The 23227-nt window shown below is 37.9% G+C and overlaps 1 protein-coding gene across 3 annotated transcripts in view; it reads left to right on the plus strand.

The window, feature by feature from the left end:
- Positions 1-23227, plus strand: part of VEZT (vezatin, adherens junctions transmembrane protein) — a 66831-nt gene that overhangs the window by 12086 nt on the left and 31518 nt on the right. For 2 of the 3 annotated variants that reach the window (XM_080392605.1, XM_080392607.1), the window contains exons 2-6: positions 4091-4225; positions 11160-11249; positions 13714-13889; positions 16653-16928; positions 21870-22019. In XM_080392605.1, the coding sequence (XP_080248731.1) occupies positions 4091-4225; positions 11160-11249; positions 13714-13889; positions 16653-16928; positions 21870-22019 (827 nt within the window). The remainder of the gene's footprint in view (positions 1-4090; positions 4226-11159; positions 11250-13713; positions 13890-16652; positions 16929-21869; positions 22020-23227) is intronic. The other variant, XM_080392606.1, reaches the window with a different exon arrangement.

Below are 23227 nucleotides of genomic sequence, written 5' to 3' on the forward strand. Positions count from 1 at the left end.
CAAACAGCTTTACAAGAAACAATATTGACAAGGCTGTCACTTGTAAAGCTGTATGTAGGTTGTTGAGCAGTATCTAGGATGTGAAATACAATCAATCAATCCTATGTGCTTTTATGTTAGCATAGGCTAATATATGTATGCCATCAGTGATATTTGTAATGGGAGTGCAATCTTCAGATTATCTGAGCAAAATATAAAGCTCTGTGTGCTACACAAAAGCCTTCACTCTTAAAGGAAGAATTTTATGATTGGTTCATTAAGGTATTTAATAATCTAATTTCACGAGTACCTCAACCCACTTCTTATTCAGTGCTTTCTTCACCCACATCTTACATGCTTCTGATGGATTCAGAAAGAAGAACAATGGTGGGTTTACTTACAGCATAAGGGATTTTAGTTGCAGCTTAGTTCTTGGTCATTTAAGTTAATAAAAAATGAGATTTTCCAATGCATACTTAAGTTCTGCTAATAATCTTTTAGAAAAAATGTGGAAGAGAAAGCATGTGGGGCCAGCGAAATGTGTTAGAGGAGGATTAATGCACCCTGAGTACTTTCTGAGAAAGCAAAAGAGAACAACCTTTATCTACTTGAAGGAATATGTGCTAAACATTCAAGTTAAATTTTAATTATCATTTGCTAACTCAATAGTCAGAAAACTGATTTCCAGTTCTGAGCAGTGATAAAAAATTGCAATCTACCCATAATGAGACCCCATTAAAAGCCTTCAAAAAGTTAATCAGAAGGGATTTACGTAAAGCTAGTAAGGTGCTTGTATTCTACCTTGATTGCAAGAACAAATAAAATTATTCTTCCTAGCTAGGGGCTGAAGTTTCATTAGCACTTGGAGAGATGGTGTATTTTTCACTATTTCTGTAGAGCAGAAAATGTACTAATTACAGTTAAATGGAAGGGTTTGATGTTGTCAAATACGCAGTAAGAAGGAAGAATTGGGCTCTTATATTTGTGCAATTTTTCACTTCATGTAGCATTCAGGATTTTACCTAAATCTCTCTGTCTTCAGGGGACAGTCTCCATCTGTGTCTCTCTTTCTGCCTTTCTTCATCCATTTTTTGAGGAAATACAACCACTCTAAACAGCATTAGACTGGTTTTCGTGATCAACTTCTAGAAAGTTATCTCATCATGGACCCCAAAGCCAGGTGTACCCTGAGATACTCATGGAAAAACTCCGTGGTATTTTTGGATTATTTTGCCAGCTGTCTGTATGTAGGCGAGTACCAGTAAAGTACAAGAATAATCATGTGTCAAATGATGACTGGCCTCGGTTATGACAAGTATGGTCATAATGATGGACAGGTCTGCCAATAGCATAGATACGGTTTCCTTAGAGTCCTGCCTGGAGTGAGCATCAAAACTATGAGTTTGAATAAAACATTATCTGTTCATCCACCATTTTGTCTATGTGTCTTCATCTAAATGGGGAAATTCTGGCTGGTTCTGACTGAAACCTCCATGGTACCCTAAAGTATCTCGTGTTGGGGGTGTTCACGTTGTTCCAGGTGTGCTGGCAGCATGCAGCCTGGCTCTCTATGGAAACCATTTAAGATAACGAGGTCATGCATATTCATTCATATTCTGAGTTTTGTCCTGAAGTTATTAAGCAAATTTAACAGTGTCTTAAAGAAGAGAAGTATTCTAGTCTTTTATGTTTTCTTTCCCATTTTAATTAAGTAATTCTGGTAAAGTGGCATATTCTGCTTAGAGAAAAACATACCTGCTTTCCCAGTCCAGAACAGCACATTTTTTAATTAGTTAGATGCATTTGAAAAAGTACTCAGCCATGGAGAAAGGGTACTTGGAAAAAAGATAGGACTGAGTTGTCACACTGGCAAAATTCCCACAAGGAAACAAGTCATTAACCTGTCCTAGCATTTTGCACAGTCATTGTCATTGTGGGTGAGGGGTATTGTGCTTCTGAGTTGGTATGAGTGTTTTGAGTTTCGGGTAATGACTGGACAGTGAATCTGTTTTGAGTAACTCAGGCAGAGCATGCAAAAGGATGAATTTGCATGCTTTAAATAGGTAAGAGTGATCAAAAGAGCACTTTGGTGATGGGGTTAAAAAAATTCCTAGAGGTAACAAGTTAATTTGTTTAGCTAGTATGAATGGTGGCTTCCAAGTTTTATTGTACAGCAAGGAATTGTTTGAGATTTGGCCATGTTGGTACACAGTCACATTAGATGAGCTGCCTTCACAGCTTGCACTAGCAAGTTAATGACAGTTAATGTAACAATTTGTAGTAGATGTTCTGTTGGTGGTTTTGCAGACCTCCACAACTATGCATTATTTACTGTAAAGTTTTCACTTTTTATTTACAGTATTTTTGTTTTCTTATTGATAGTGTGTTAATGGTTTGTGTTCTTCCTATGTGGTTTGCTAGCGTGAGATGTTAAAATTTTTCAAAGGTCAAAATGAATCCCTAACTACTAGGTTATTTAAGACTGATTGCTGAGAGGTTTTCTTAAAAACAAAGTCTCTTTACATGTCCTGAGTAGAACTGGAGTTAACATAAGTACCCTTTCCATCAAATCTGTCCCAGATACTGCCATATATGTGGTTGTAAACAGAAAAATAAGTTAAGTAAATCTAGGTATTTGATGCAGATGACAAGAAGAAATTTCAGAAGTCTGTATGAATACCTAAACATGTCAAAATCCACTCTCTGGAGATCAGAATTCCATACTTTAAGAAGTTTTATTAAGGTCTATTTGTAAATCAGTAGTTTTGCCAGCAGCTTAAAAAAGTTGAGGGGTTTGGTTGTTGTTTTTTTAAATAAACCGTGATACTCCTTTGTGAGAAGTGCTAGTACCATCCTTGGAGAGAGCAGAAGCCTTTTTCTAATTTGTTTTTCCATTTCTGTAAAACACTCTCTTAAGTACCTAATCACATTACACTGAGGCTTCGTTTATTGAAATTAGAGAAGTGCTCTAGTCTTGAAGTTTATTTCAGTAGAAGTGGTTCAAAGTATAATCAATTTTTATAAACTGTAGGAAAACGGTGTCGTTAAGTGTTCTGGAGCCACACAATAATATTTTAAAATACATAATTTATTTATTGAAAAGATGGAAGTTATAAGCTAAAGAACCCTGTCAGGTAACCTAAAAAAAACATTGCTGTGGGAAAAGTTGATCGGTTACGTGCTTACTTCTCATCCCATTGTTTTGTATGTTGACTGCTTTGCAGCCTCTTTCATTATGGTCAGGAAAAGGAGATATTTAAAGTGAAATTTTGGTTTCTTTGCTATTAACTGTGCTGGTTTTTTTTCCTGTTACATAGAATCACAGAGTGGTTTGGGTTGGAAGGGACTTTCTAAGACCACCTAGTCCAGCCCCCTGCCATAGGCAGGGACACCTTCCACTAGATCAGTTTGCTCAAAGCCCCATCCAGCCTGGCCCTGAACACTCCAGGGATGGGGCATCCACAGCTTCTCTGCGCAACCTGTTCCTGTGTCTCACCACCCTCACTGTAAAAAGATTTTTCCTTGTATCTGATCTAAGTCTGCCCTTTCTTAGTTTAAAGCTGTCAGCCCTTGTCCTGTCCGTACAGGCCTTGGTAAAAAGTCTGTCTTTCTTATAAGCCCTCTTTGATAATTGAAAAGCTGCAATAAGGTCTTTCTGGAGCCTTCGCTTCTCTGGTTTGAACAGCCCCAGCTCTCTCAGCCTTTCCTCATAGGAGAGGTGTTCCAGCCCCCTACCTTCATGGCCCTCCTCTGGACCCACTCCAACAGGTCCCTGTCCTTCCTGTACTGAGGACCCCAGAGCTGAATGCAGTACTCCAGGTGGGGTCCCACCAGAGTGGAGTAGAGAGGGAGAGAATCACCTCCCTCAACCTGCTGGCCATGCCTTTTATGCTGCCCAGCGTATGATTTGGCCTTCTGGGCTGCGCACACACATTGCCAGCTCATGTCCAATTTGTCATCTGCCACCATCCCAAAGTCCTTCTGTGCAGGGCTGCTCCCAATCAATTAGTTGCTGGTTGTGTGGCTGCTGTATTTACAGTTGTGTTTTGTGGGAAATGCGGAATGATTTTTAACTTCTTTTTCTCATTTTTCTTTCTAAAATCTCTTTCAGAATTCCCCACTCTACCGCTATCTGCAGGATTTGGGACACACAGATTTTGAAGTATGTTCATCGGTGTCACAGAAGGCAGAGCAATGTGCAGCAGTGGAAAGCCAAAAAGAGCGGACTGTGCATGCTGCCCAGAAAGTGAGCATTCTCCTGTTCCTGAGTGTTTATCTTCTCAAAAGAGAACCACATTACTTCACAAATAGGCAAAATCAGAGGGGATAAAGATAAATCTCTTAGTGTATTAAAAAGAAGAAGAAAAAAGAACTCCCACCCAAAAAAAAAAAAAAAAAAACAAAAAACAAACACAAACCCCAACCAGCTGTCCTGTCTTGTCTGGGAATGTGTTTGGAAATGCATGGTTTGCCGGTATAGTTTGGAGTGTTTCTTTGCACTCATGTAAGCTAGGGAAGCAAGAGACTTTGATGAGGAGGTTTTTGAGTGTTGTAAATTATCTTATTTACTGGATATTACTATGTTAGCCTAGGATGAGATTCTGGGAATAAACCCGGTAATTTTCTGGAACAGAACATTTACAGTTCCCAGCCCTTCTCAGGCATTCAGTTGCTAAATATAGCTTACTCTGTGACAAAACATATTAAGAAAGAGGATTTCTGGGAAGTATAAGTACAATAACTAATATGAATGAGATAGTAGAACTCTGCTTATGTTATGGTGATTTCCTAACTGTAACGGCTGACAAGGATCATCAGCTGATTAATTCAGACTTCCTGTTTCTCTATCATTTTAAGTAAAAGCTTGTGGACTTTTGGTGTTAAAATTATGCTTGAGAATTTGGCCATTTAACACCTACTATGACCTACACATTTTTTCTTTTCCTCATTAAAAATGTTATTTTACTGTTAGTAGTAGTGTACAGACAGTGTGACTCAGATGAGGAGCTGTAGTGTGGGTGAGGAAATTCCTCTTTTGAGGCAGCTGATGTAGGAATCTGTTTGCAACAAGTATATTGAAAATTCAGTAGTTGGTCTATCTTCGCCTTAGCACCTAGATGGAGCATGCAAAGAGCAGTTATGTTCTGCCTACCTCTCACTTCCACAGTGGAGAGTTCAGTTTTCAGTGGACATGCTCCAACTATGTGCCAGGGGAAAGAGAGGCCTCCATGCAGACATCTCTGTCCTGACCACTCCAGGCTGAGGTGGGCAGCACCTCACAGGTAAGAACCCAAACCAAGCAGTCATGGGTTGATGCATTGCCTCTGAAGAATTACTATTTCTTTCTCCTTTCTCCCCATCATCTATGGTAGCTTCCATCTTTGTGCACCTTAGGGCATCTGATTCTTGCCTTCTGTGGCTTTTAACTTTCCACTGGAGCTCAGTTTTCCAGTTGTTCGTTCCTGCTTTATACCTTTTCAACCATCTTCAAATTAGAGCTTCACAACCACTTTCCTCTTGTTTGTAACTTTTTCTCCTTTCCTGCTCCACAATGTTCTACCCTCCCAATTAACTGGCGGTAAACTGAGGAGAGCATCCTGTTTTTCCCAAACACAGGCAATATGATATGAGTGGCCCTGAGATCTCCAGATCTCTCTGCAGGTTTTCGTGGATGAGTGATCATATGGCAAATAAGGAGAGCTTATGCTTTAATTAGGATATTTTCTCAAATAATGCCATCTTGACGTATATCTGCTAGTCAGTTCTCAGATGCTGCAAGGAGTTAGCGAAGTAATACTGGCAGTTAAGCTTTATTTCAACTAAATGTTTTCAGTTTTATACATGTCCCTTTTGTTCCTCCTTTGTTTTAGGTCAGAAGTATTTTTTTCTTGTGGGATTTTTAATCTGTTCTGCTCTGTGTAGTATCATAGGTGCAGTAGGATTCAGAAGTGTATTAATTGATGTGGATAACATCAGTCAATATTTTTCTGATCTGGGGGAAGAATGTGATTTTTGAAATGTTTACAGTAGCATGGTGTACATGCAAGGACTGACATGCACAGTGTTTGAAGTGAAATTTTAGAAGCTGCAGTGTGAAGCTTATTCATCTATCAGTATTTAGGGAAGTGTTGATGGATCGTTCATCTATCAGTATTTAGGGAAGTGCTGATGGATCATAGTTTCATATAGTGATACTCATTTCAGCTTCTTTCTGCGTAGACTATACAAGATTCCTCACACACTCATTAGTCATTTGAAAAAGTCTCATGTGCTGAGGATTTGTAAGCCCAAGAAACAGATTAACTGAGAGGAGGAGGAGAACTGATTCTTACAGTGTCTCCATGCTTCCTTGGCTAGTAATGTAAGATTATTTTAAATTTAATGAATAAATTGATTTCTAGTTACTGTTGGTGTGGGTAGCTATTGCATTTGCAATAATGATTGCTTCTGTAAGTGGTCACAAGACAAGGGTGAATTTAATTCAGAGTTTAACACCATTTTTATACTTTTAATTTAAACTTCCTTTAAAAGTATTCATGGAAATATTAGGTACACTGCCCTCTTCAGAATTGTCAGCTGGCATTCACCATAACCCCCAAGAAACCACATGAAAATAAATTTTCCCTTTAAAGCTCTTGGCAATTTTGTGGTCCATTTACATTGAAGATACCTATTCTGGCTTAATGCAGGAAGACTTTAATTAAACCACTGTTAAATGAAAATTAGAGTGACATATTTAATTGGCTGATTATCTGTTCATTAATATGAAGCAATGCATGGACTATCACTTGTTAGCTGCATTATTTTATTTTGCATAATTACTTTTGTGGAAGTCAGTAAAAGCAGTATGATGCTTTGTTCACGTATATAATTTCCACTGAATGTAATACAAAAGTGCAGTGGGGTTAAGAACCTCAAAAATATTAAGATATGGTGCTTTGAAAAGCTTCAAGTATTCTGTTTTTTCCCCTCCCTTCCCCTCAGGCATTTTACACTTAATTTTATTGTGTTGGGAGCAAGTCCTCCAGTATTGTGTCAGATGTAGAAGTAATTCGTCATGGTTTGTCTTGCAACTTGAAGGGAGTGGGTGTGTGAAATGGGCTGTCCATTTCTTACAAATACTGGGATGACATTCATATTATCTCATCCCTGTCTAGACAAGGGTATGTAGTGGAAATAAGGAAGAAACCTGTGTGTCATTTCTAGCGATAAAATGTCATAGGTTCTTCCTGCTGCTGTTCCAGTACCACTTTAGGAATGTTAACATTTGTCTTTTGTAATCTGATACCAGAAAGTCTGTTTTTGTCATTTGATTTCTATGTCCCATTTTTGTAGGGTGTCTCAAAAGGAAAGAGAATGAGGCAGGGACAGTTGGCCACACATTTACAGAAGTAGACTGGATTTTGGGGGATCTGAGGCTTTGTTGCAAACTTTTTGTGACATACAGGCAAATTGTTTACGTTCCCATCCAATCGTGCTCATTTTTACATGAGACTATTACCACTTCCCTTCTGTCAGCCTTCACTACCCTAGTCTATTGAAATTATGAAATGTCTGGGAAACAAATGGTTTCTGAGTTCTGAATATGTACCTACCCACACTCCTAATATAAAATTATCTTAGTTGAGGCTTAGTGCAGTGCAAAATATATTCACAGGGAGTAGATGATGTTCCATGCTGAGTGATGCTTAGTGTGTGTATCATTTTCCTTCTGTTCTGAAAAGCAAGTTTACAAATGCCTTTAACACTTTATTAAGATAGAAAAGCTGCAGTATTGCTTTTTCTTTGAGTTGAGATTGTTTACTCCTCTTGTACTTTGTCAAGTAGGAACCCTGTACGGATGCAATCTGGTGACATGTAGCAAGATTTTGGCAAGGCAATGATGTAGTTTGGGATCTTCAGTGACTGAAAAAACGAATCTGGAAAAAAAAGAGGACCCTAGTGACTGATACAAGTATTGCTGCTGTGTCTTGCTGTCCTGCCAAGCAGAGCGTATGGTTCAGGCCTAATGAAAGGCAGAAAGCATCAGCTGAATTTGAAGCACATCTTAAATAGTTCTCTGTGTGTGTGGTTTTAGTGGATTTTTTTAATCGGAACATAGTCTTAATGAACATTGAGCTGAAAAAGTGCTTCAAGGTTGTGTTCTGAGGGCTGATGAAATGCCAGTCTCCCATCTGAGGGAGCACAGAGATGTGATTTAGCATAGTATTTATAGGTGCAGTGTTCCTGGCTGTACCCATTTCTGGAGAAAGTTACAGCTAAAGTTCTGGTCTCATGATCAATTGATACTCTAAAGCACTTTTGCAAGAGTTCCTAAACTTGTTTTCTGGAGTTAAATTCTATTTGAGTAACTCTGCTTGATCTTCAAGGAATGTCTTTCCTCCTGTTTACATTTTTCTTTTCTCAGTCATTTTCCTAGACTGCTGTGCATATCTGAATGTTTAAATTGATTATACTGTCAGACCTTATCCCATCTTAGATGTGATAATATTTCATCACTAGAACAGGGCTGGTGCTGGAGGCAGCTACTAAGGATTGTGTTGAGGCTAGCTAGCCCTCAGTGGCTGTGCAGGTGACCTGATGAGGAAAGGCAGAGGGACCAGTCCTTTGCCTTTGTCTAGGGCTCCCACTCACTTAATGCTAGCTCTGAGTAGCTGGAAGGCATTTCATATGTAGCATTATCTTCTTTCTGAACTGCACAGAACTGAAAGCTGCCAATGTGAATGATAGTATTTCAGATACCTGCTAGTTTGCCATTTCAGGTTCATCCTGTACAAAAGAGAAATAGTCCTTAGAATTTTATTTTAGATTTAAATGAGTGTACCTAAAATGTGCATGTCCTATGCTATTTCTTTAAATGTTAGGAGTTAATACATCTTTGTTACTCAGTTTACAGAGAGTTTGACTGAGTGGTGATCTAAAGTTGTAAGAATACTCCAGAAGCATTGCCAACATGACCTGACTTGCATGTTGATGAAAGTTGTTTTACTTGTCAGTAACACTCCCAATGGGAATGCAAACTGTGAGACACTGTTCCAAAGATCTGAATAATTTAATGTGTTACTGTACTCTACTGGGTCACGGCCCAAGACAGTGGGTTGTCTTGTTTTGTGTTTTCAAGCACTGACATGCCTATTGAGTGTTTATGCAAGCTCAGGTTTTTATTTTTAAACTAAAACACAGAAAATAAACCAAAAGGTTACTTATGTAGCACACTAGTATGAGAGTTTCTTTCAGTAATTCCAGTCTAGTTTAGTCAGCTGGCAGCAGTTTAAAATTATCCTTGGTGTAGGTTTAAATGTTTATGATGAAAATTCAAAAGACTTGTGAAGGCTAAGCAGTTGAAAATGGTAGGCTCCAAGACATAATTTTACATAGTAAATGGACAATTCCTTCTGTATTCTGCTTTCAAAGTATGGGGAAGAGTACTTCTGAATGAAGTATCTATCTGCAACTCAAACGCAGAGCAAGGACCTTTGCTTATTTAATCTTGATTTTCCACAAATCCTAATCAAAATGTTTTATTTTATTTTGCACCACTTTACAAGAAATTTGGAGGATAAGCTAGTGCTGCAGTTTGTGACACTTATTTTCCAAATTCTGTCAGTGCCCTTGAGCAACATCAAAGTACAATCACTTGGATTTATTCCGTAGTCTTAAGAAGTGTGGTTTGCTGGGGTAGCTTCGCCTAATAAGCCACGGTGATGTCTGTATATTGGGAAGAGCTGTCATTATCAAACCCCTGTTGTTGGTTTGTCTCTCCACTGACCTAAAAACACTTCTTTTGGCATAGGTGTGCAGTTCTAAGTGTACACAGAAAGATGAGGCATACATAAAGGAAAGCTTTATATATAGATATAGATATATAATATAGGATTAGGTTACCTAAATGGACACCAAAGTTATTTCAAAAATTCTTGAAGCATAAAGGCTTTAGGGTGGCAATTCTGATGTTACTTAAAACCATTCTTCCCTGCTTGCTTCATCAAACTTGTGTCACACTGCCTTTCAGAGGGCTGTCAGGCTGATCACAGGGCTAACCGCCAAGCTCCAAGCTTCAGTTGCTTGGTTTTACTCTTCTATTTCCCACCTTAGAGTTGGGGGGAAAAAGGAAGAAAAAAAAAAGGGGGGGGGGGGGGGGGGGGGAGAAGAAAAAGAACAAAGAGAAAAACCAGAAGAAAAAGAAGCTGATTTAATGCAGGCACCCTTTATACATTAAGCTATTGTAATCTGTTTGGTTTGTTGTTTTTTTTTTTATTTTGAGACAGTATGCCACAAAATGTAATTACTCCACAATTATGTTTTTTGGCATACATTTCATTTGATTGTATTACAGTGTCAGCAGTCTGAAGATTAAGAGGTAGGGCCTTCATGAAATATATGTAAGTAAATATTTTGAAAAATACTTCCTGTCAGCTCAGTCTGAGGAAAGTAGATATACAGTGTGTGTCAAAAACACTTTTTTTTTCATTGAATGGCTGCAGAGTGAAGCAAAATCATGCATCTATTTAATGATGATCTTCCATGCATCATATTTTAGAAAGACACATGAGTAAAATGTGTGATGACCGAGTGGCAGTCCCGCCAAATAGTGGTGTGCAAAGTTGTGTTTTCAGCTCAGATGAAAGTGTGGATTTAGGTTGCATGTGAAGCAGCATGGAGACAAAGTACCAGCTAACACACCCTGGTTGGGACAGGGAGTTTCCTCCAGAGTCTTGTCCTCAAGCTGTGGTGGTCTGCCAAGGAGAGGTTGTTCCTCTCCTGGTCTTTTACTTTTCTTCAGTCCCTGTCAGCAATTTAACCTGCCTTTTTTATACTCAGGGAGAGAGAAAGTCTTTCATATCAATGCAGTAGCTGCCAACTTGAGATCAAACTAAATCTAGCTGTAGTTATTTTTAACAGTATAACATAACAATCCATTATGCTGCAAATAGGTGGGGTTACTGAAAGCTTTATTTCATGCTCTTGTGTACAGGCAAACTAACGGGAAGCAGATGTTCCCTTAGCGTACTCTGAAGTTAGGCCAGACACAGTAAGTGAAACTTCCTTACAGGTACTTGAGTCCCCGTTAACAAGAAAAGCAAATGCAGAAATAAAAGAGTTGTCTGTTGTTATTTATGTATTTTTGGCTTTGGTTGTTTTTTTTTTTTTTTAATTGGAGTAATTTCTGTTCCCTTCAGCAAGGCATCCTGTCAAAACTAGTTGAGTTCTTTAGAAGTTGGTTTCCTTTTCCACAGTATAAGAAAAACGATGACATACTTCACCGACTGGTAAGTGATCACTTTTTTTTTTTTCTTCCCATTTCCTTTCCTAATCCACAAGTCTTCCTTCTCTGTACCTTGTCCTCTGAGCACCATCTTTAATCTGTATTGTTAGTTTTGGCTCTAAGAGTTTTACTTATTTTTTGGATAATATTTATTTTGGTTTTCAGTGTGTCAGGTCAATTGGACACACGAGAACAGGAACAATATCAGTAGCCAGGTTGAAGATGTTCAAAACGTGGAAGAGGGATTAAAATAAAACGTGTGAGAAATTAAAGAAATTCTGGAAAGCTGAAAGGATTTAAGCTACAGTGTAGCTACCCCCTTTGGTGAAAAGCAGTGTGGAGATGTTGCCTGAGCAAGTCTCTTGTTGCAGTTGAGTGCCTTGCAGACACAGCTCAAGACAGAATGCTCTTGAGCTTCATCTGAGTATTGCTTTGCCTGCTTTTTCAGCTTGTCAGCTCAGGTGTAGCACCACTACAGTGCAGCAGTACTACCCCTGGACTCATACTGGCATATTTGTTTCTGCACTGCTGTCCACAGTGCTTGTGCATGTGGGAAAAGCGAGGCAAACTAAGGCACCTCCGTTATAATGCTTCAGCAGTGTTAATGCATTAAGAGCAGATGACATCTGTGTAGTGGTCTGGCTGTAGGGAGAGGCAAGAACAGTTCTTTGTACTGCCTATGTGCTCTCATCTCAGCAGTTCAGAAGCAGGTTGGGTATCCATCTGCCTCACCAGAAGTTGTATTCTGCTACTCGTGGAGCATGCAGAAACTTATAGGGCCCAAGTCAGCCTGTGTGGGGCAGACCTGAAGGGTGATAATTTTACCCCAGATAGTTAAAAATAGTTTTATGCTGCCTTTACACCTGTTCTTTGCAGTACCACTTTCTATCCACTTCAGTCTCTAGCCTGGGCTTGCTGGAGATCTGCTTTAACCTGCACCCAGCTGCTTCAGGTTCCTTAGTCTAGCTTGCAAATGTTATATTAGTCAGACTGTTCCAGAATCTGAAAGTTAGAATTTTGATTTTTTTTTTCTACTGTGATGGAGGGATGATGTCTTCAAATGTATCTTAAAAAAAAGAAGTGAGCAACATGAGAAGTTAGGGGTTTCCATTTCTCAGACAGTTCTGCCAAGCCCAATTGGTGTCACTTCTCCCTTATCTTAAGAGGACAAAATTTCCTCTGAAACCTCTCATTAGTGATCTTTGATAGTCTTTTCTTCCTCCCTCTTCCCCTATGAATTATAGTTATTATCTTAACACCTTTTTATAGCCTTACTTTCTTGAGATGGAGACACAACCAAAGAACATGGAAAAGGTGTTTCTCCTGCCGCATGCTACAGCAGGGTACTGAAATGACACAGGATGCCTCGGAGGATGGCAGAATTTCCTTTTGCATACAGTCCTGAAGCAAATGTTTTCCATTAAAAATAGAATGCAAGTTATCTCAAGTGATATCAATGTGTGGAATTAAACTTCTGACTAGCTGTTTTATGACTTCATAAAGAATCTCATTCTGTCAATGACAGAACTAAACAGATTTTGTACTGTGAAATGTCATACTTATGTTAACAGCTTCTATTAGAGGTTTTTCAGAAATATTCTCCTTCCCCTCCTGTAATCTAGCTAGATGCAAAGATGCACGTGTTCAGTGTTACTTGGGTTGTGTTATGACATTCTTAACTTAAAGTTTTGTAACTACAGTTTGGTGCGGGATGCAAATTAAAATTTCAAGGAGCCATCTTGGATATATTTGTCTTCGAGAACTGTATTTGTCTTGAAGAGCTGTAGTTGCAGGGAAAAAAATAGCAAATGCTTATCACGGCATCAAATCCACAAGTAACTCCCTGAAGTTTACCTGGAGTTTAGCAAGTGTGAGGTCTTCAGAGCCCCTGCTGTTTCATGTTTGGATCAAGTTCCCTTGGGAAAGGCACAGAATCCTGCAGGAGAGGACTTCACTGCCTTGACTCGGGGCTTGAGTCTGGTGCATTGCCCCTACTGTAACCAAGTGTCCCACAGGTTGCTTTTTGTTGACTACTTTATCTCTCTTCCTCTTTCAATTTTTTGTTGTTTGTTAATGACTTAAAATATGTCATGATGTTAAAAAAAAACCCAACAGTGTTTGCTGTTCTATTAATGATCTTCTAATAGATGTAGTACCTTTCTGATTCTTACTGAAATATATTGGCATAATCTGTGGCATGTTTCCAGGTATTGTTACTATCTAGGTCAGATGACAAAGTGCAATGCATCCTACAAGTCTAAACTGTTTGGTAGTATGTGAGTTTTTAAAGTTAAGCAAGTTCAAGAAAAATGATGTAGCTATTTGTCATATATATGAAACATTCCTGTAGTCTTTGGGAACAGATTGTTGTCAGTAAATTGTAGAGTGTCTGGGTCTTTTCCTTGTTCTGCTAACTTAAGAATTTGCATATTCTTTATTAATGCCTGTTTTTTCTCCTTTGTGGTAAGGATGTTGGATTTCGATTTGACACACTCCGAACCATCCTGCAACAGGAAGTTCTGCTGCAGGAGGATGTGGAACTGATTGAGTTCCTTGACCCCAGTATCCTGTCTGCAGGGCAGTGTAAGCAACAGGAAAACGGACAGCTTCCAACACTACGCTCCCTAGCAACTCCTAATATTTGGTATTGTATAGAGAATATCTACCACTATATTCACTGTAAAACAAGCAAAAAATACATTGTGTGGTCTTTATATAAAATGTAGCAATAAAGTAACTACTTTTTTTTCTTAGGTCTTTGAGTCGTCGGTTGAGTAGTCCCCATACTGTTGTATAAGCATGTGGGTTTTTTTTCCTTGGGTGTTTTTTTGAAAGAGCAAGTTTTAATCTGAGATCACTACACGGACATGAATGGATACTTCCACTCCCTAATATGTGCTATAAGCAAGAACTAGCCTGGTGGATTAATTCTTGAATTTCTAAAGCTGTGCAGTGGTGATTTTGATAAATGAGACATGATTGTGAAGTCTGAATTGGAGCGTGTTTTCTTTGCTGTGGTCTTCATAAAATATGTTGGAGGGGATGCAGTTAATTTTCAGACATAGAATACTGGAAGAACAGACTAAAGAATATTTAAATAAGGTGCATTCAAGTCAGCAGTGGCTGGTGAAATTCACCCTAGAATACTGAAGGAGCTAGTTGCAGCAGAGCAGTGTCTGAACAGCTACCACCTGTGTTTGAAGAATAACAAGGGTGGTGGGTCTTCTGACAGAGTGGCTTGCTCAGAAATGGACAGGAATCAGTAGATAAAAATATGTCGTAACAGAGATCCGTACTGTGTTTTCATACATATATTAGGAAAATAGATAAAATTATTATAAAGCCACAGCAGGTTAAAAACCCCAGCTGTTTAAGTTGTAATATGTCATTATTGATGCTCTCAGTCAAACAAGAGGACTTTTGAATCAGATTTTTCCAGTGGTCCTGCTCCTAGCAAACATCACTATTCATTGTTTCTTTAACTGTTCAGATGATGAAGTACACTTACAAAATTTGTGAATATTGCTCAGCTTACAGATGACAACAAGTTTGTGTTATGGTAGAATGGAGTTCAAAAGTAGCTTGGAGAAATATCTTGAAGTCAGCAGAAAAGTCAATAAAGACAAAAGTCTAAAGCTAGACTTGGGAAGGAAAAATCAAATTAAAAAGTAAAGTAGTGAATAACTGGGTAGGCAGCACTGCTTCAGAAAAGGGTCGGCACATTGTTGCAGAGTGTAAATGGAATGTGTCAGCAAATTAGTCAAAAGGCAAATATCATCCTGGTGTCCTTGTGGCACAGGGGTTTATTTTTCTGTATGTTTCTAATCCTTGTGTTAGGCTACAGTATCTGGGTTTGGATGCCACACTTGGAGTGGCATTGGTAATTTAGAGACAGTCAAGAGCAGAACAAGATGAATAATGAGTGTATAAAATGTAATCTTTCAGAAACATTAGAGTGTGCTAGGATTGTTTGGCCAAAAGAGAGAAAATGGAGGTGGGATAGAACAGTGTTATGATGTGCAGAAGGTAGCTGGTAAGAAGGTGGTCATCTGTCATTGTCTATTCTGTTCAGAAAAGGGAAGGGTATGGGGAAAAATAATGTGATGAATTTACCAGTAAATCAGATAGGACTTTGGGAAAATCGGAATAGTTACCTGGGTGGATTGTGGAGTCTCCATTTTCTCCTTCAGTCTGTCTGCGATGGTCTGGATTAACCAGAAACTGGAAATGGACAAAGTGAGCTCTTAAATCCCGTCCAGTCTTTCATTGTTGAGATTCATTTTTTGTGTGTGTGATTATTTTTTTTAACGCACCAAGGAAGTTCTAGAATGCCTGTCTGTCCTTTTTAAAGTTAACTACATATCTGGAATATTTTAACCTGGACCTTTACTGAAGCCTATCAGTAGCCCTGAAGAGTCAACACTTGCAAAGCTTGTTTAAATATGACCACAAAACTGTCCAGAAAATAGAAACCCAGAGATCATACCTTATTTTAGAAATCGGAGAATATTCCTTGTGAGTATTTCCAAAACTGAATACAGGATATACAGCTGAAAGGGGTGAAGACATTGAATATTTTTCTTCCAAAAAATTCTGGAAAAGTAAAGTTGTTATGTACATGAAGCCCATATCCCATTCATCTCTGTGAAGACTCTCACAATTTTATAAAACTGCGACTATAATACTATATATGAAACACACTGTATTTTCTAGCAGGTTTTTTTTTGTTGTTGAATTTTTCTAGATGAAAATAACAGCTTTATGAAGTTTTTAAAATTTCCTTGAGAAATAACTGAACTGAGATACTAGAAGATCTTTTCTTTAAAGATTTTCAAAAACTGCCAAATTATTCCAAATTATTATTCAAGCCATCTTTATAAAAATGAGTTAAAAACTAGTGGTGCATTTGTGTCCAAGTTAAATGAGTCAGGCTCTGGAAAAAATAAAGCTGGCATTACTTGAGGGTTTTGTTACCAAAAGAAACATGCCCTTCCCTACTGTACTCTTGAACCTGGAAGTACAGATACTCCAGTTCCTACCCACCCTGTCTTATAATGCTGAGTAGTCAGATTTTTTTCTTTTTCTATTTTCTTTTCTTTTTTTCTTTTTTTTTAAAGTATCATGTGTAAGTGAAACTGACATGGTGCATTATTCTTCTACTACTTGTGCCACAAAAAAGCAGAAAAATGTTTCCTTAGAGTATATTGACCAAGTAATATCATGTGCTTATACATCTAAATCTGCCACTAGGAGTAGTTTTTGGTGTTTACAGCTCCCTTCAGGACCTACATAAAAGCCCTGTAATAAGATGGCGTAATCTCAAATGTAACCAAAAGCTTCGTGATTTTTCCCACTTGTTTGACTTCCGGAATCTGTTGATGGTTGATGGTACTTTCTCTGTTTGCAGGGATGTCTCACTGTTTCTTGCCTTTGTAAGTGCACTGTTTATGCTTCCTTCATGGTGGAAGGAATCATCGTGGCTGCCGTGGGGACTAGTTCTGCTTGTCTATGCAGTCTTCAGAGTGTGGGGCACATGGAGGACAGCCAAACTGCAAATGTCCCTGCGAAAATACTGTATCCAGCTGGAAGAAACAGTGGCGAATAGCCGAGCTTTTACTAATCTCGTGAGGAAAGCTCTACGACTCATTCAAGAGACTGAAGTAATTTCCAGAGGATTTACCCTGTGAGTCTGTATTTCGCTTTATTTAATACACAGATCCATTCAAGCAAGAAGTCTTCTAAAATTGTCTTGTTCCACTATCACCAATAACAAGTGCAATTCATAAAAAATATAATACTTAAAGCTTTTTGTTTACTTAAAATAGTATAATTACCATTCGTACTAGAAGTATGAATTCTAATAACTCAGTGTTAAAACCCTGTATCCTGAAGGAGAATTAAGTTTCACAAAACTCATATGCCTTTGGAATCTCCTGCTCTGCTAGCAATGAAGTACATGAAAAAATGGAACTTAAACCAATTTTGTTAACTATTTTGGGGAGTCATTTAGAGGGTAGTTTGAGGATTTTTTATATCGTATATTACCAAATCTATGTAAATAAATTGACCTCCAAGTAATCATTCATATTTTAGAAAACAAGATGACATCAAAACCATCCTATTTTTATGTAACAAATAACAGCCTGAAGTAATAAGAATACAGCAATCAGCAAAGACCATCAAGGTCATTTCCTACCTCAAATAAAGTTTACTCTTTTTTTCTTCCATGCAGTTGTTGAGAAGTTTAGATTCTTAAATTATTTACTGCTGAGTTTGCCTCTCATCCACATAAGGGATGTGAAAGTGTTCCCAGTTGTTTAGCTTTTGTAGCTATTTGGTAATATTTGCATAATTCTGTGTGAAAGGACATCAGAAAATGTTCGGTGTATGCAATGGTCCCAAAGCCAACAGGTCTGCTCTGTGTACTCTCATAGCCCTTATGCCCTTATAACAACCTATGGTTAGGTATGTAGCTTTGCCAGTCAGACTTAAGGTTAAAGGAGGTGGGAAATGCCAACAGCTAAAATGCAGTCAACTTCTTTCTAAAAACAATAAAAAATGACCTTGTGTGCACCAAGAAATTGTTTGTTCATGCCAGACCAACTATTCTGCAGTCAGGCACATGTTTTTACATGCAAGCTTGAAACTGTAGACTTAATATTTTGAATTAATTTTCTAGCTTGAGATACCTTCAGTATGCTTCATTAGAAGAAATGTTTCATTCTCTCTTTGGAATGCATAAGCATGTCTTCAGTCTGCCTAGCTATGTGTTTTGTTTTTGTTTGGTTTGGTTTTTTGCTGAAGAAGCATATAGTTAAGCAATAGGCAGTCTTATCTTTGCAAATGGGTTCTTAAAAGAAATTATTGTCAGGGCTTGTCCAAATTACAAATGAGAAAAACATTTGGATTTTTTCCTAAGTTTAAGCAAATGAACTTGTGGTCAGTATCTAAATTCCTGGTGCCTTGTTCTTTTACTACATATCTTAGATAACAAATTAACAGAAAACAGACTGGTCTTTAAGTTTATGCTTGATCTAATAGCCTCTTTACTTAAAACTTTGGCAAGCTTTTCAAAAGACTTTGGAGTATGGATGGAGTAGAAGTCTGACTGTGCCAACATCCTCACTGGAACAATTGCGCAGCATGAAGAAGTCATTGCTGTATAGGTTTTGGTTTGGTTTAGCCTGGAGGAAGTTCTAACTCCAGTTTCCTTTTCGGCATCCATGTGTGCAAGAGATGCTGCTTCACATGAAATTCTTTGCTTGAGGTAGCACTTCATGTATGATCTAAAAAACTAGCTACGCCTTTTTTCTTCCAGAATTTTGCTACAATAAACCTTAGCAGAACAAAGTTCAGTATATTGACCTGTAGTATCCTTGTCAGTCTTAATGCTTGTTCAGAGTCACATAGCAATAGAAATTGTTGCATCTGAAAAGTTAATGAGTATCTTGTGTCATTTTACATCCTTGAAGGAATGGGAATTCAAGCAGGTAGCACAGTATCCTGTTCAATGATATGTATGCTGCTGTTTTAATGTACTGCTAGCTCAGCATAGTTTGGACTGCATTCATGATGTCGTGAATGGGAAGATACCAAAGCTGACATGTAAATAGTACTGAGTTCAGATTTTGGCTAGCTATACTTAACTAAACTCTGATATGGCAAGCCCAGGTCTGTAGATTTGGCTTGAATTTCATTGCATTCCCCATTTTACCATCCATTGCTATATTCTTGTAGGCTCATTTACACATGCTTTGAAGTATCTATGTCTTTGCTTTATTCTACCCTATTTGACCTTGTTAACTGATATTTGACTGTCTCTCTAAACGTTAAATTATTTTTTATATGGTTTTGGTCAGTTGTCTGCTGGTTCCACATCTTTTTGCCTTCATTCCCCTCCCACCCAAAAAAACTCACAGCAGCCACTTAGAAAAGGTATTAAGAACCCTGTCAGGCCTCTATTAACTGCTCTCAAAGGCAACTGGACATTTTGATTTCAGAATGGCCATCAGAAGTGTTTAATACTGCTGTTGGCACTGCAGGTATGACTTTGTGGTACAAGGTCTGCGATGCAGAGATGAATGAGACCTCACCAGGGTACTTTGGATTACAAAAATCATGTAGCCAAGGTAGGGCAGTGTTTCTGCCTAACTGCTTCATTTGTAAATAGACAAATGAAGCCTGATCACAGGTTATGGCCTGAAATTTCCACTGGGTAATAAAAGTATGTCCGTTGTCTTGCACATTATAGAATGAAAACTATAGGAATACCCAATGAAAGGCTGCAGCAATAAGCAGCAAGTAGTTATTTTCTTGTCTGTCATGGAAATAATTAGAATTTTCTCCAAAATACTCCCTTTCTACTATGTTTTAAACTAGAATCAAGCTCTACAAGCACATATTGGTGTATAGAGCATCTTTGTAGAAATGCTTTCTTGTTGGAGTGCAGTAAAAGGTTTTTATTAATGTGTCTATACAAGTTTGTTAAAAGTTGAGAGCCTATTTAAAATTTGGCTTGTGAGGTTAACAGAGAAATAAGTCACTGTTCTTTACAAGTAAAATGGGTTTGGAGCAGTAGAAGAGAGGAAGTTCACCCTTAACCTTTTTCCTTCTTGCTATTTGTGGCTGATACACAAAGCTGATAATGTTCTGTAAGTCAAATTAAATACATGTAAGACAAATGAAACATTAGGAAGTTGGGGTTATGGCATGTCTGGCACATAGACATTTATAGCAAGTTACATTAATTTAAGATTACTGGAATAAAGAAGAATTATTTTATAAAGAACACTGAGACAAGCCTTCCTAGAAGGAAAGCAAATTGTTTTGCTGACTACTGGCAGTACATGCTGTGCATGAGTTGTGCTGTATTTGCTCTGTGTAGAAGCTGGAAATGCTTATATTGCTGTAGGAGAACATAGATATATCTCTCTTTTTAAGGTAGAAAAATTTTGCTCATTTTCTTTCAGCCTGCTTCTGATGATTCACCCAGGGCTAGAGTCTACAAATTGATGTCAGAGTTTATGGATAAGCACTTCACCTTCAAAAGCTAGGGAAACGTTAGAAGATTGGCATGTACTATGTTACGTTCTGCATTCCCTAGTGAAACATATGGCAAGACTAGCATTTTAAATTTACATTTAGAAATTGAAATTAACACAGTTTGTTTTTATTTTACTCAGATTTTAAAGTACTTTAAGACATGTTAGATAAACCGTTTAGTATCACTCCCATAATTTAGTATGGTACACAGATATTTTAATAGAGCATTTCAGCTAGTGTATTCAATATACTGCAGTAATTGGCATGAATCTTCTTGTGTTAATCATATTTAACAAACTGATATTGGTCCAGCCTTGCTCACTGGGTAGGCTGCATTGCTTTTCACATTTGACAGTGAAGGTGATAAGCTGTTTCCTTTCCTGGTCCAGCTCAGCACATGCAGTACGACTGACGTTTTTCCAGCAGGGTCAGGTCTGCTGGCTTAGTGAGATGGGCTACAGAACTAGATATCAGCGTAGCAGCCCACCTCAGTCTTGCCGGGTACCCTCTGTGGTTTTCCTTTTTAAGTGACTGTGGACATGAAATCACCTCCCCACCGTGCCCTGGGAAAGGCTTCCAGTCCCAAAACAATCATAATTCATTGTCCTGTTGTCCACACTATGTCAATTCCTGAGTTGATTCTTGTAAGAACAGTCCCAGCAAGTAAGAGTGTACCTAGGCTGTTTTCAGTATCTCAATTATAGGTTTGGCATCTGACTGTCGATGAATACATATAGCTGGATATTAATCTTTTTTTTCCCTTTTCTGCAGTTTAATGTTACACAGACATGTGTAATATTCACCTAATTCACAATTCAATGTACTTCCAGATGAGGCAATTTCTTAAGAGTTCTAAAACCATTCTGAAGTATATTCTAATAGGCAAATGGCAGTTTCTTTTAAATGGTATATTCACCTGAATGTGGACACCAAAATGTATTTTCAAATATGCTTGTATAGTTGCATACATTTCATGTGTTTACCTGTCAGACTCCCACAAAACAGCTGTCATTCATTGCATGATGATAAAATCTGTGTCACCTCTCAAATAATATTTCTGTTGATCCAGAAAAGATTCTGCATGGAGAAGGTTGAAAGAATATAGTGTTTTGCACGAAAACCAATATGTAGTAGCACATTTTTTTCTGCAAAAATTATTGAAGGAACAAATTTGGATATAAAGAAGTGTATGTTAAATATCTGTATGTTAAAACTTCTAAAGCTTACAGAGGGCTTGTGATATCTTGGTATCAGAGATAATGTTAGGTGACCTGTCTACCCTTAGTGTATCATTTTATAACATTTTGGAGAAAACAGATGTCCTCATGAGTTTTGCCGTGGCTTAGATGAGAATATGTTCAGGCTGTCTACAGAGGAATCCTGGCTACTTATTGGAAATTTTGATTAAATATATCATTAATAGGATGGACTTTTTTTTTTCCTTTTTTTTTCTTTTCTTTGTTCTTGTAGTTACTGAGGGTTTGGAAAAGTTTTCTAAGTAATGGAATAAGGAAACTGTTGTACTGTCTTTTAAAAATACTTTAGGACATCTGTACAGTTGTATCACATTTTACTTTTCAAGTTTGCTTGACAGGGTCAGTGCCGCTTGCCCATTTAATAAAGCTGGACAGCATCCTAGTCAGCATCTTATTGGTCTCCGGAAAGCTGTTTATCGATCTGTCAGAGCCAACTTTCGAGCTTCAAGACTGGCTACTCTATACATGCTGAAAAAATATCCTTTTTGTAAAAACCCACAAGTTCAGATATATCATGTTACCTACCTGTAATTGTGCCAATGTTAGTTATGTCTAGAAACATACAATATCTAATTGCATATCTAAACAAGATAAAGGGTAGCATAGTAAACTGGGGCTTATGCTTGGTTTGAAACACTCTTAAATTTGTCTTTTTGTGTACTGTGCAGTGTGAGGTAAGATTCTGTGCACTGAAAACATTGTCCCCGTTACTGACACGCATGCCTTTGGTGTAAGTACTGATAATGTGTTTCAGGGTCCTTCAGGATTTTGTTTTATAATTCCTCTTAGCCATCTTTTTCCCTTGTACCAAAATACATTTTTCTCTGAACAATGTAGTCTTTCAGTCAACACCCCTGTGTTCAAAGGTAAGTGGATTTCCTGCTTCAGATAAGCTGGGTGAAACTCTGATTATGTTTATTATCCAGAAGGCACATTTAAGAGTGAGGAGTTTCTACTCTGAATCAAAGCAGAAGAATTTATTCAGATTCCATTTTGTGAACTGCCTTCTGTATTTCCTCAGTGAATTGCATACGTTAATGGCATTAGCATTTCAAGGATTTTTTCTGTTTCTTGTACTTATTGTACTACATAGGAAATAACCATGTCTTCACCCTGTATTATAGCAAAAAATAGAACAGATATATCCCTGATCTGAAAAAACAAATTCAGGGAAACAAAAGCTGGTGGTAATGCAGGTGTTGAAAATCCGACATGACAAATTACTTGGTTTGTCTTCCTGGAACATAGTATTTGACTGATGTATCTTGCCTGGCAAATGGCTGGATGTGTTGAGTGATGATGTGTACACATACAGAGGTACACGCAGTGCTGCAAGTGCATGCATTCAGTTTGAAGGAAATGAGTATTTGCAAAATAGTAACAACTTGTGTAGGGATAGGCATCCTCTGTCTGGGCTCAAGACTTTACTCTTGGCTGTAAGGAACGAGATGTATTTGCTATGCAAAGAAAGAAAAAAATACTGACTGGTTGAGACACATTGATAAGAGCAATTGATACCTAGGTTGGAAATAATTGAATATGGGAATATGGGAAGAAAGATCTGAAAATGGATCAGTTAACATGGCCTTCCCAAATACGGAATATTAGTGTGTATTAGACTGTGCATTGGCTTTGAAACTACTACAGGAGTGACTTAAATAAAAGAATGGGAGAGAAGAAAGTT

Source organism: Falco punctatus, assembly GCF_963210335.1.
Source record: "Falco punctatus genome assembly, chromosome: 6".
Taxonomy (NCBI): domain Eukaryota; kingdom Metazoa; phylum Chordata; class Aves; order Falconiformes; family Falconidae; genus Falco; species Falco punctatus.